The sequence below is a fragment of the Phacochoerus africanus genome, chromosome 6, assembly GCF_016906955.1.
Source record: "Phacochoerus africanus isolate WHEZ1 chromosome 6, ROS_Pafr_v1, whole genome shotgun sequence".
Classification (NCBI taxonomy): domain Eukaryota; kingdom Metazoa; phylum Chordata; class Mammalia; order Artiodactyla; family Suidae; genus Phacochoerus; species Phacochoerus africanus.
This window is the reverse complement of record NC_062549.1, coordinates 58041299-58054239: the sequence shown is the minus strand read 5'-3', so window position 1 is coordinate 58054239 and position 12941 is coordinate 58041299. Positions and strand designations below refer to the sequence as shown.

General features: G+C 34.8%; 1 protein-coding gene across 4 annotated transcripts in view; it reads left to right on the top strand.

The window, feature by feature from the left end:
* ZC2HC1A (zinc finger C2HC-type containing 1A) overlaps positions 1-12941 on the top strand; it is a 59106-nt gene that overhangs the window by 16678 nt on the left and 29487 nt on the right. For all 4 annotated transcript variants that reach the window (XM_047783704.1, XM_047783705.1, XM_047783703.1 and 1 more), the window contains exons 3-5: positions 886-1002; positions 6034-6175; positions 8520-8668. In XM_047783704.1, the coding sequence (XP_047639660.1) occupies positions 886-1002; positions 6034-6175; positions 8520-8668 (408 nt within the window). The remainder of the gene's footprint in view (positions 1-885; positions 1003-6033; positions 6176-8519; positions 8669-12941) is intronic.

Genomic DNA, 12941 nt, shown 5'->3' with positions numbered 1-12941 from the left:
TCCAGTAGGTTAAATTGATGAAGATCAGTTAGAGCTTCCATTGTAATGTCCTTAAAATAAATACGTAAATGATTGAATGAATGAATTAGCAACCATGTTTAAAAAAAGAAAAGAGGTGTTCCCATCATGCCTCAGTGGAAACAAATCTGACTAGTATCTGTGAGGACGCAGATTCAATCCCTGGCCTCACTCAGTGGGTTAAGGATCCGGTGATGTCGTGAGCTGTGGTATAGGTCGCAGACGTGGCTCAGATCCCACATTGCTGTGGCTGTGGTGTAGGCTGGCAGCTGCAGCTCCCATTCAACCCCTAGCCTGGAAACCTCCATAAGCCAGGGGTGCAGTCCTAAAAAGCCAAAAACAAAACAAAACACAGAAAACTATAGCAATGGAACACTAGATAGCATGAGAAAAATCCTTGGTTAAAAAAAGGTAGAAAACAAATTACTATTATGTTAACATCTTGAGTAATTCAAGCTCTTACTATTATGTTAGGTGTTGTAATCCTAATGCTAATGCATTTTCCATTTACATTCTTTTTCTAGTTTCTCTTTTCAGGTATTTAGTAATAAAGATTTTTTTTGTCCACTTAGATAGCTTTTACTTGATTACATTAGTAAGCATTCTTTAGTCTTAGCAGTGTGAAAACCAGGAGAATATTAAGTAACTCAATAAAATATTGGAGGAGTATATGTATTTTCTTTTGGCAAAAGATAACTTGTAGCATGCATCATATATGCTTTTTAACAATTTTCGTTAAAGCAAGCTATGTCTTATTTAGAATTACTATTATTTCATCTTCAGGTTTTTAAACTGGTCTCAAGTAACAAAATTTTATAATCTTTTTGTAGAAAAGAAAATGCTATGTTGTATTTTTTATCTTAACAGAAAAAACATGGACCTATTTGCCAGAAAACTGCCACTAAAAAGCGGAAGACTTTTGATTCAAGCAGACAAAGAGCTGAAGGAACTGATATTCCAACAGTAAAACCTCTCAAACCTAGGGTAATTGAATGACCTTTTGAACACTGTGAACCTTGTTGCTATATTTAATGAAAAAAATTATGTAATTTTCTCGTATGCTGAGAATAAAGGATAGGCAGAATTCTATGGCATGTTCTCAGAACTAATCAGAAACTTATTTATTTTGAATTTCAGCAAAGGGGAGACCAAGTACTGTCCAAATGTTACTGGGAAGTTTTTGTAGCATTGGAAAGCCAATTGCTTAGCTATAGGCTAAAAAAAATTGAAAAGGTCGCACATGATCTTTTTAAGTCACACTTCAGCTATACTTTTTCTGTCTCTCTTACCAGTAGGGCAATCCCTATAGTATATGAAAGAAAAGCTATTATTTACAAACAGCATAGTAAATATTATTTCTTTGATTCATTTGTCAACATTTGTGATCTTATGCTTTCTGGGGAAGAGTTTTATCTGCTAATTTGTCCACATATGACCATTGTTGGCTTATTTTCTTCTTTGTAACCAAAGCAATGAATCTCCTGTGCTAATCTCTCCTTAGTATCACTGTCATGATATGCTATTTGCTAAGAATAAATAACATGAGTACTTTGTCCGACATAGTTTTAAAAATTCATTTCAGTTAAATAGCCATAATTTGAGAGCCTGATTTAAATAGGTTTTTGAAACAAACTGCTTTTGGTGGTAATAAATGGGAAAACATTTCCATGAGGGGCAATTAATATTACTAATAAAATCCTTTGCAATGGGAAAGTCAGTTGATCTTTGTTTTTCAGTTTATGCATATTTAAGGAAAGGATGGGTAAGGTACACAAATTATGATTGTAAAGTTTTTCTTAGTAACCTGCCAGATGTATGATTGTATTAGCCTCTATTAGCTTAGATAGATGAACTAATTAAATATTTGGAGGTTAAATTAAATATTTAATAATTTCACACACCTACAGTGGGTGTGAAAGCTGGCTTAGGAGTCAGACTGCCTGGATTTAATCCTGGCTGCTATTTTGTTGTGTTGGGTGAGTTTCTTAATCTCTATTTGTTTATCTGTATAATGGTGATAGTAGTCATAGAATTTATCTCCTGGAATTATTAAGGGGGTTACATAAGTTTATTCATGGTTATCTCTCAGTAAATGTTGGTTATCTTATTTCTCTAAGGGATGAGGTTGGTATACTTTAAAAAAAAAATCTTGAGAAATAAGGCAAAGTAAAAACCATTGCTTTCCCTTAAGTAGTTTCGTTTTCTTGCTCCTTGAAGTGTGGTCCGTAGAGCAGTAATATCAACACTGTTTGGAAACTTGTTAGAAATGAAGAATCTCAGGTCCCACCCAGACATGCTGAATTAGAATCTTCATTTTAACAAAGTCTGTGGGTGAGCATAGTAGTTGGAGAAGCAATGTATTAGAAGATTTTGAACATCACTATGTAGTTCTCCATATCTTTGCTCTTACAAAATCACAAGCAGAGTGGATCAAAGCAAATATAAGCTTCATTTTTGGAGAAAGGCACGCATAATCCAGGGACTGCAAAATGTATATCAGAGCTGCCCAAAGCAACTGAAATTCAGGAGAAGCTAACTATAGAGGAAGAGCAGGAAGTTTCTGGGGAGCCAGCCCATGGCCCAGAATCTGGGAACCTGCCACCTTAAATCTGAGAGGTCACCTCACCCTTAGAGGTGGCTCTTTAAAGGTGGGGAGGTCTTGTCCAGAAGTAACTATCCCTTGTTAGTTACAAACAAGGCAGGGACTGGAGTGAGCTGTATGATAGCCAGAAACTAGAATGAGCCTGACTAAAACTGGACAGAGGCCAGGAGGGAGGAAGTGGGGAGAAGAGGCATAGAGAATTGAAGAGGCCCAGAGCACAGAGAAAGCTCTAATGGAAAAGAAAATACCCTTTTTGGAGGTGAACGGCCCCATTTTAAAGGGCTGTGTCCTATTTCTAAAGTGGTTAGTGTAAGAACTGAGGAACGTGTGGATGGCAGTAGTAGCCTTCCTGAGCCCATATTGTGTGAGAGAAACTGAGGAGGTATGTTGTGTAATCACACAAGGAAGCCTTATTTGCATCTGTGTCTGGTACAGCAGAGAGGAGAGCTGTTGGCTTGTGTAGCCTAGAAAGTTACCCTGAACCTCCCTCACTTTTCCCCCACAACCTCTTAAAAATAGCTGTACCAGGAAAACCTAACTCATTCAATGATAAGTAATAAAAAACATTAGCTAAGCATTAGAACAAGAATACTATGAGGAAAAAGATAGAAGAAGGCAGCAAAACTTACCGGTAGATTAGTAATATTCACCATGGAACAGACAAATGTTGTGATCAGACATCTCACTATAAAAGAAGAAACTTTAAAGAATCAATCATCTCAGACGTCTGAATCTGCTTATATTTAGTTAAGATTTTTGGATCTACATCCATGAGAAAAGTGGACATGTAATTTTTCTTTCAAAGTTTTGTTGCTCTCATAGGACTAGTTGGGAGGTTGTATTCTTGTTTTCAATTCTTTGAAAGAATTTTTATTTATTTTTTGAAAGAATTTTTAAAAGATTGATGCTATTTCCTTTTTAAATGTGAAGTATTCAACAGTAAAGGCATCTTGGCCAGGGGTTTTCTTTGTGGGTTTTTTTTTTTGTCTTTTGTCGTTTTTGTTGTTGTTGCTATTTCTTGGGCCGCTCCCGCGGCATGTGGAGGTTCCCAGGCTAGGGGTCGAATCGGAGCTGTAGCCACTGGCCTACGCCAGAGCCACAGCAACGCGGGATCCAAGCCGTGTCTGGAAACTACACCACAGCTCACGGCAACGCCGGATCGTTAACCCACTGAGCAAGGGCAGGGACCGAACCCGCAACCTCATGGTTCCTAGTCGGATTTGTTAACCACTGCGCCAGGACGGGAACTCCTCTTTGTGGGTTTTTAAATGATAGATTCATTTAAAAAAATAACTAAAAGACTAAGATGATTTTTCCATTTTTTATATCTATTTTATGGTATTTTGTCAAGGATATTGTCCATTTTATCTTATCAAGTGTATTAGCATAAAGTCCATAATATTTACTTTTCTTTCTCATGTTTATAAGAACTGTATTATGTACTGTTTTCCATTCTTTGATAATTTGTGTTTTTCTCTGGATCAGTCTTGTTTTATTAGTGTTTTTAAAGAACCATGGTTTGTTAACGTAATACTCTTTGATATAAAAAATAAAGAGGACTAGTTAGATATTTCAATAATACAACAAAATAAATCTCATGTAGCACACAAGTAGCATTACATTTAGTGGAAAGACACTTAGCAGTAGTTCCGTTAAAGTTAGTAACAAGATTAAGCTTCAGCCAGTACAGTAAGTGCTAGTCAGTAGTTAGCTAATAATAAGCAATTAGATGCATAGGGATTGGAAAAGGAGGGGTAAATTTGTCGTTATTATGAGATGATATACCTGGAAAACCCAAGAGAATCAACTGAAAAAATTACTACATAGAAATAATAAGAAATCAGTGAAGTTATGGGACATAATGTTTATATACAGAAATTATCAGGTTTCATGTTTCTTTTTTAAAATTTATTTTTTGAAGTATAAGTGTTTACAAGTATGTATTTCTGCTGTAAAGGAAAACGATTCAGTTATATGTATATACATTTTCATATTATTTTCCATTATAATTTATTACAGGATATTGAATATAGCTTCCTGTGCTGTATAGTCAGACCCTTGTTGTTCAAGGTTTCATATTTCAATAAACAACCCCTTGAAATATGAAAATGGAGAAAAGCCCTTTATAAAAGAACAGCACAAAATATAAAATATTTAGGAATAAACCTTATAATTATAAAGGTGTAGGACTTCCACAAAGAATACTTTAAAAAAATTACTGAAAGACCTAAATGAACACTTCTTCAGGTGGAACTATATCTCATTCTTGGATACACAGACTCAACAAAATAGAAATTTTAAGTCGTTTATGAATGTACTGTTTAATTTTTCCAGTTAAAATATAGTTTAAAAAATATACAAGCTGAATCTAAAGTCATATGGAAAAATATTCATGTAAGAATAACTGGAAAAGATTGAGAAAGAAGCAGAATAGAGTTACCTTACTGGATATGAAAATATTATAATAAAAATCTAATTGTTTAAAACACTGGTACTGATACACATATAGTCAGAACAGGGAGTAGGGGATTCAGAAATAGGTCCAAGTGCCAAATAAAGGAGCTATCTCTGTTCAGTGGTGAGAAAGGTCAACAAAGGATGGTGAGACAGATGCATAGCCATGTTAAAAAAAAAAAAACAAAACAAAGTTGAGTCCATGCATCAGGTTAAATTCTAAATGAATGAAAGACGAGACTCTTAAAATGGAACCATGAAAGTTCTAGGTAGAAGCATGGGAAGATTTTATTTTGCCTTAGTGTGAAGTGGGGCTTTGCTAACTGTGACAGCAAATCTGGAGACTCTAAAAGAGTAACTTAAACTGTATTTAAAAAACTATTCTGCGTGTCAGAAGACCTTTAGACAAAATTAAAAGACATATAGTGGGGAAGGGGCGAGGTTAATTTCCTGGAAAGAATTACTAGAAATTGTTTTTCTAAAAAAAGACCAGTAATCCAACAGATATGTGGAGCTGGCATATAAGTAGTTCATAGAAAAGGCAATACAAATGATTCTTGATGTGAAGAGATGATCAGTCTTACTCATTGTAGGTTATAAACCACAGAGAAAACTATTTTTCACCTCTAATCAGCTTAAAAAGACAAAAGTTCAGTAACATACTATGTTGGAGAAACTACGGGAAAATAGAGAAAAGACTCTGAGTGGTGGCTTAAATATTTCTAACACCTACAGGAGGCACTTTAGTAGTACCTGTTGCAGTTACAATTGTATCGAAAGTATTACCCATAGTACAATTGTATAAAGTTTCTTTTTAAAATGATAAATTTGGGAAGGAGATCATTTAAGAATTCCTGATAAGAAAAAATTTAAAATAATGGCATTTTCTTGAGTTTTATTTAAATTAATTAAAAAATGTTTTGAAACTGGTTTTTGTTTTTGTTTTAATTTGTTTATAGCCTGAACCACCAAAGAAGCCATCTAATTGGAGAAGAAAACATGAAGAGTTCATTGCCACCATAAGAGCAGCTAAAGGCCTTGATCAGGCGCTTAAAGAGGGTGGCAAGCTCCCTCCCCCTCCTCCACCTTCTTATGATCCTGGTATATGGTGTTTGTTGACAGAGATGCTCATATCGAGAAAAATATTCATAGTATTGACAGAATTTTTATAAATTTGCAGATATTATTACACTTAATTTTTAATAATAGAACCTGTTGAAGCAAAATCTTTAAAAGTTTGCCATAAAATTATGGTGACAGTCCTGGAATTTAGTCTTATAAATTGTTAAACATAGAAATACATCTTTGAAGTTCCTTTCATGGCTCAGCAGAAACAAATCTGACTAGTATCCATGAGGATGCAGGTTCGATGTCTGGCCCCACTGAGTGGGTTAAGGATCTGGCGTTGCCATTAGCTGTGGTGTAGGTCACAGATGAGTCTCAGATATGGCATAGGCCAGCGGCTATGGTTCCGATTGGACCCCTAGCCTGGGAACCTCCATATGCCACAGGTGCGGCCCTTAAAAAAAAAAAAGAAAAAAAAAGAAATACATTATCTTTTTATCTTAATACTTTTATTTGACACAAAGCATTTACTACATTAAAAAATATTGTAGTAACTAGTAAATGTTAATATTCTAGGAAATATTTAATCATGTATACTATCATTTAAAAATTAGTCATTGAGTAACATTCAGATGGCTCAGTTGCCCAGTGCTTTGGTATCATCTCATCTGGGAAGGGAAAAAAATTTACAATTTTGCTGCTAAAAATGTATTATTCTAGTGTAATAACCACTACATAGGCATACTTAAATTACACTATAAATTTATGTATTTTTGAATTTTCTTCATTGGGTGGGTAAAAGTTGCTTGTTTATTGTTACCAAAAGTAAGACACATGCTGGCAACCATATAGTGAGATAGCTGAGGTATAATAAAAAATTTAAAATAACTCAGTTAACTCTTTGACATTGATTAGTAAAGTAGCTTTGAGGTATTTGTTTTAATATAACAAGGTAGCTGCATTAAAATTGTGTTAGTATTCTAGATTGGAAATTAATTTCTTAGTAGAAGATTAGATATGATCTTTTATAATGTTTTATTGTAAAGGAGAAGTTGATAAACAGTTTCTATAAAGGGCCAGTAGTTAATATCTTAGGTTTTGCAAGCCATTCTCTGTGGCAACTACTCAACTCTGTTGCTGTTGTAAGAAATCAGCCACAGATAATACATAAATGATGGGTGTGGCTGTGTTCTAATGCTTTATAAGGACATGTAGCAGGGCAGGCCAGATTTGGCCCATGGGCCTTAGCATGCCAACCCTTGTATGAGTCTTAGTAATTCACTTTAATGCTGTAAGTATTTCTGGAATGTTCCATTTGGGTTTCTATCTCTTTTATTTTTTCCTTAATTTTCCCCATGAAGTTGAATTCTCTCTTTGCTTTAGAGGTATTCAAATTTTGCATCTTATTCACTTAGCTATATTGCTTATGTCTGAGAGAGAATGAGAGTGGCAGTTCTTCAGGATAATTTGGATTTAGAAATCTTTTAATCTCTTAGTCCTGACAAAACAACTTCTTTGTTATTAGAGATTTTAGACCTATTCCACTAGTTGTCCGGACAAATTTCTGAGTTTCAGATCAGTTTAGTTTCTAAGGGGCAAACTCCATCTCAAAAAGTGAACCTATTGAAATAAAATGAAGATTTTTTTTTTTGACACTACTAAATTGTTATATTTATTTCTTCTCAATATCTCACAGATTTGAAGTCTTACAGTGCTACAAAATTTGGTTCTGTCTGAGATAACTTTAAGATTTAATTTTGAAAGAAATTTTGTTTATAGCATACATTGCATTTGGGGAGAATATTTTATCTTTGAAACATTTGCTCTTTCTTAAATTTAGTTTAATTATGTTAATGAGAGATATTTTTATCAGTTCTTCCATCTGTTGGGAACTGTAAGAGAAAATAAAACTGTGTGTAGTCTATTAAACTATTTCTTGACAGCTTTTCTCTAATTGAAATTAAAGATTTTAACAGATGAGCCCAATTTTTAAAATGTATTTTTAATGTAATTATTATTACTGCTTAACCTAGTCTACCATATGAAGAATACATATATGATGAAAACATACGGTATTATAGAGGCAAAAAAGAACATTTCCCCTTTAATTATTCATTCTTTTGTTTTGAGGATTTATCTTTTTTTTTCCCCTCAAATTTGATTCTGAGAAAAATGTAATTTATCATGTACCAGCAGACTTTTTGCTTAAATGCCTTCACTAAGTCTAGCTAAGTCAGTTTGGGTGGTTCTTAGGAAATGAGAGTTTTTGCTTATCAAATGTTATTACTATGTGTCTTGGATTCCTGTTCATAAAATTTGTAATCCTCTATATCCCGTTTCAAGTGTTATGTCATTAATGTGTTTCTTTTTTCTATTTTAGATTATATTCAGTGTCCATATTGCCAGAGGAGATTTAATGAAAATGCAGCTGATAGACATATAAATTTCTGTAAAGAACAAGCAGCACGTATTAGTAATAAAGGCAAATTTTCTACTGATACCAAAGGAAAACCAACTTCTAAGACACAGGTAAAGCACTCAATGTAGTCATTTTTATAAATAAATGAGAAAATGACTGAGTTCACAGTTTTGTGTGTATTTTTTACAGAATACTTAACCTCAGTTTTCTCACCTGCTAAAATTTTTTACAAAATTCAGGTATTTAGTAAAGAAATTTGGCTAATTGAGAACAAAATTTAAAGTGGACTCGAGTTAGTAAAGACCTAAAAATATACAGATTGAAGAGGCATTAGGGAAAAAGTGAGAAAATTAGTTAAAAATAGGCACAGCAGATTCAGAGAAAACTAGAGGGGATAGAAGAGTGAGAAGATGACAATAAAAATCTTCACTTGAAAATCATGTAAGTACTGGATGTTCTTGCATTGTATACAAGTAACACATTTGAGGAAATGAAAACCTGAGGTCAAATCCAAACTTCTACTTTTAAACTTTTAGGCAAATGACACTATGTAAGCCTTTATTTCTTCCTCTGTGAAGTATCTATTTAACTATTGTGAGAAGCAAAATAAATGATGAATGTGAAAGCACTTAGCCATAAACCATGTACGGATTTTGTTACATGAAATTTATTTTTATATTTTAAGTGTATGTTAACTTTGATGATATTACAATTGTAAGTAAATAAAAGTTTTTACAGAGCTTTCAGTTGTAAACAGTCTTTTTTAGTACTGTAAATTTAGCAAGCAATAAATAAATCCATTTTGCTTGTTACTTATGAGTGAAATATTGGATTAAAAGACCCCATTACAATTGAGACCTCCTTGAGAAAATCCTCCTATTGAATTTTTGTTAATATTATTGGAAATAGAGCATATCATTATTACCCTCAGCATAGTGGGGAAAGAACAGCAAAGAAAACTCATTTTGAAGAATTTCCAAAACAGATGTCAAACATCTCAAATCTTTTAAACAGTTAAGAACACTAATAGGATTTTTTGTTTTATTTTAAGATAAAATAGTAGATCAAAGGAAATAAAATGTGTCTATTTTAACTACTTTGCGCCAAACGATTTCTAAATGCACAATCCGGGTAGTTGATAGTTCATACATTAAATTATTACATCAGTTCTGATTACATGCGCAGTTTTTATATATATATTTCAATGTGACTTCATATTTTCTCATCTCTATTCATTTAAGATTTTGAGTACCTTTTTGAAGCATACACTGTGCCAAGTACTGAATCTATATTGGTAAAATAAGTAGAATACTTGTCCTGAAGATGCTTAAATGCATCCTTGTTATACTGAGCTACTATAGTCTGGCCTGATTCCAGCCCACTTTTTGACCCTACCCTGATTAAAATAATACAGATACAATGAAGGTCTATTTCCAGTAGGTAAGAATAAGAAGTGCTACCGTTTAGTTAAACTTTCCCAATTCTTCATTAGGGATTTTATTAAATTCAGATGTATCATTGTGGCTTGAATTTGCATTTCTTTGAAAACTAATAATTTTCAGTATCATTTCATTCTTATTGGTCGTTTTTATCTTTGTGAAGTCTCTGGCAAGATTTTTTTTTTGTCTTTTTGTCTTGTTGTTGTTGTTGTTGTTGCTGCTATTTCTTGGGCCGCTCCCCCGGCATATGGAGGTTCCCAGGCTAGGGGTCCAATCGGGGCTGTAGCCACCGGCCTATGCCAGAGCCACAGCAACGCGGGATCCGAGCCGCGTCTGCAACCTACACCACAGCTCACGGCAACGCCGGATCGTCAACCCACTGAGCAAGGGCAGGGACCGAACCCGCAGCCTCATGGTTCCTAGTCGGATTCGTCAACCACTGCGCCACGACGGGAACTCCTGGCAGGATTTTTTTGATCCTTTTTTTAGGTTCTCTTATTGAGTCAAGATGGTATTATATATTCTAAGTCTTTTCTCAGAGAAAATACATATTAAGAATATTTTCCCCCCTTCTGTGACTTGGCTTTTTATTTTCTTAAGGATGGCTTTTGAAAAGCAAAAGCTTAAAACTTTGATGAAGTGTAATATATCAGTTCTTTTATGGTTTCTATGCTACTTAGTTCTAAGACATCTTTACCTATATCAGAGTTGCAAAGGTTTTTCTCCTTTGTCTATTATAAATTTCATAGTGTTGGCTCCTACATTTAGATTTGTGGACCATTTCAAGCTAATATTTGTATCGTGTAAAGTAAAGGGCAATTGTTAATTTTTTAATACGGATAATCTCTTGTTTCAGTACCATTGTTGAAAAGACTTCTTTCTCCAATAAATTGATTAGTACCTTGTTTGAAGTTGAATAGATGTGTGGGGATGTATTTCAGGACATACTGTTTTGTTCCATTAATCTGTCTGTGTCTTCTTTTATCAATACCACACTATTGCCATATTAAATATTATACCTTATAAGTCTTAAAATCATGTAGTTTAATTCTCCAACTTGTTTTTCCTTTTTAAAATTGCTTTGGTTATTCTGGGTTGTTTACATTTATATATAAATTTTAGGATTGATGCCAATTTCTATAAAAAATGTCTGCTAATATATAATTGAGATTACATTAAGTCTATAAATCATTTGGGGAAAGTTAACATCTTAATATTGAATTTTCCAGTTCATGAATTTGTTGTGTTTCTCACTTATTTGGGTTTTCTTTTTTTTTTTTTTAAATTGAGTGTAATTGACATAGAACATTATATTCTAGGTTATAATGTAATGGTTCAGTGTTTGTATATATTGCAAAATGATCATTATAGTAAGTCTAGTTAACACCCATCACCATACCGTAATTACAGAATTTTTTTCTTGTGATGAAAAATTTAGGTTTTCTTTTCTTTCTTTTTCTTTTCTTTCTTTTTTATGGCCATGCCCTTAATGTATGGAAGTTCCTGGGCCAGGAATTGAATTCAGGTTAAATTGACCTATGCCGTAGCTGCAGCAACACTGGATCCTTTAATTCACTGCACTGGGCCAGGGATTAACCCATACCTCCTCAGCAATCTGAGCTGCTACAGTTGGAGTCTTTTTTTTTTTTTTTGTCTTTTTGTCGTTTTAGGGCCACATCTGTGACATATGGAGGTTCCCAGGCTAGGGGTCAAATTGGAGCTGTAGCTGCTAGCCTATACCACAGCACAGTGATGTCAGATCCGAGCCGTGTCTGCAGCCTACACCACAGCTCATGGGAACACCAGATCCTTCAGCCACTGAGTGAGGCCAAGGATTGAACCCGAGTCCTCATAGATACTAGTCATGTTTGTTACTGCTAAGTCACAACAGAAGCTCCTTTTTGAGTTTTTTTAAAGTATTGTTGATTTACAGTGTGCCCATTTCTGCTGTTCAACAAAATGGCGCAGTTATACACACACACACACACACACACACACACACACACACACACACACACACACACCTTCTTTTTCTAATACTGTCTTCCATCATGTTCTATCCCAAGAGATTGGATATAGTCCTCTGTGCTATACAGCAAGACCTCAGAGCTTATCTATTCTAAATGTAGTAGTTTGCATCTGCTATTACCCAGTCCATCCCACTCCCTCCCCATCAGCAACCACAAGTCTGTTCTCTGTGAGTCTCTTTCTGTTTTATAGATAGGTTCATTTGTGCCATATTTTAGATTCCACATATAATGATATCATATGGTATTTGTCTTTCTGTGACTTATTTTGCTCAGTATGAGAATCTCTGGTTGCATCCATGTTGCTGCAAATGGCATTATTTTGTTCTTTTGTTTGTTTTTTGTATTTTTTTGTCTTTTTGCCTTTTCTAGGGCTGCTACCGCAGTATATGGAGGTTCCCAGGCTAGGGGTCCAGTTGGAGCTGTAGCCTCTGGCCTACACCAGAGCCATAGCAATTCGGGATCCGAACCACATCTGCGACCTACACCACAGCTCACGGCAACGCTGGATCCTTAACCCACTGAACAAGGCCAGGGATCGAACCTGTAACTTCATATTTCCTAGTCGGATTCATTAACCACTGAGCCACGACAGGAACTCCTATTTTGTTCCTTTTATGACTGAGTAGTATTCCATTGTGCTTATGTACCACAACTTCTTAATCCATTTTGATGTTGTTTTTATTCTTGTTCTCTCCTATTTTGCTAAATTCCCTGATTAAGGAGTTCCCGTCATGGCACAGTGGTTAACGAATCCGACTCGGAACCATGAGGTTTCGGGTTCGATCCCTGGCCTTGCTCAGTGGGTTAAGGATCCGGCATTGCCATGAGCTGTGGTATAGGTCACAGACGCGGCTCAGATCCTATGTTGCTGTGGCTCTGGTGTAGGCTGGTGGCTACGGCTCCTATTAGACCCC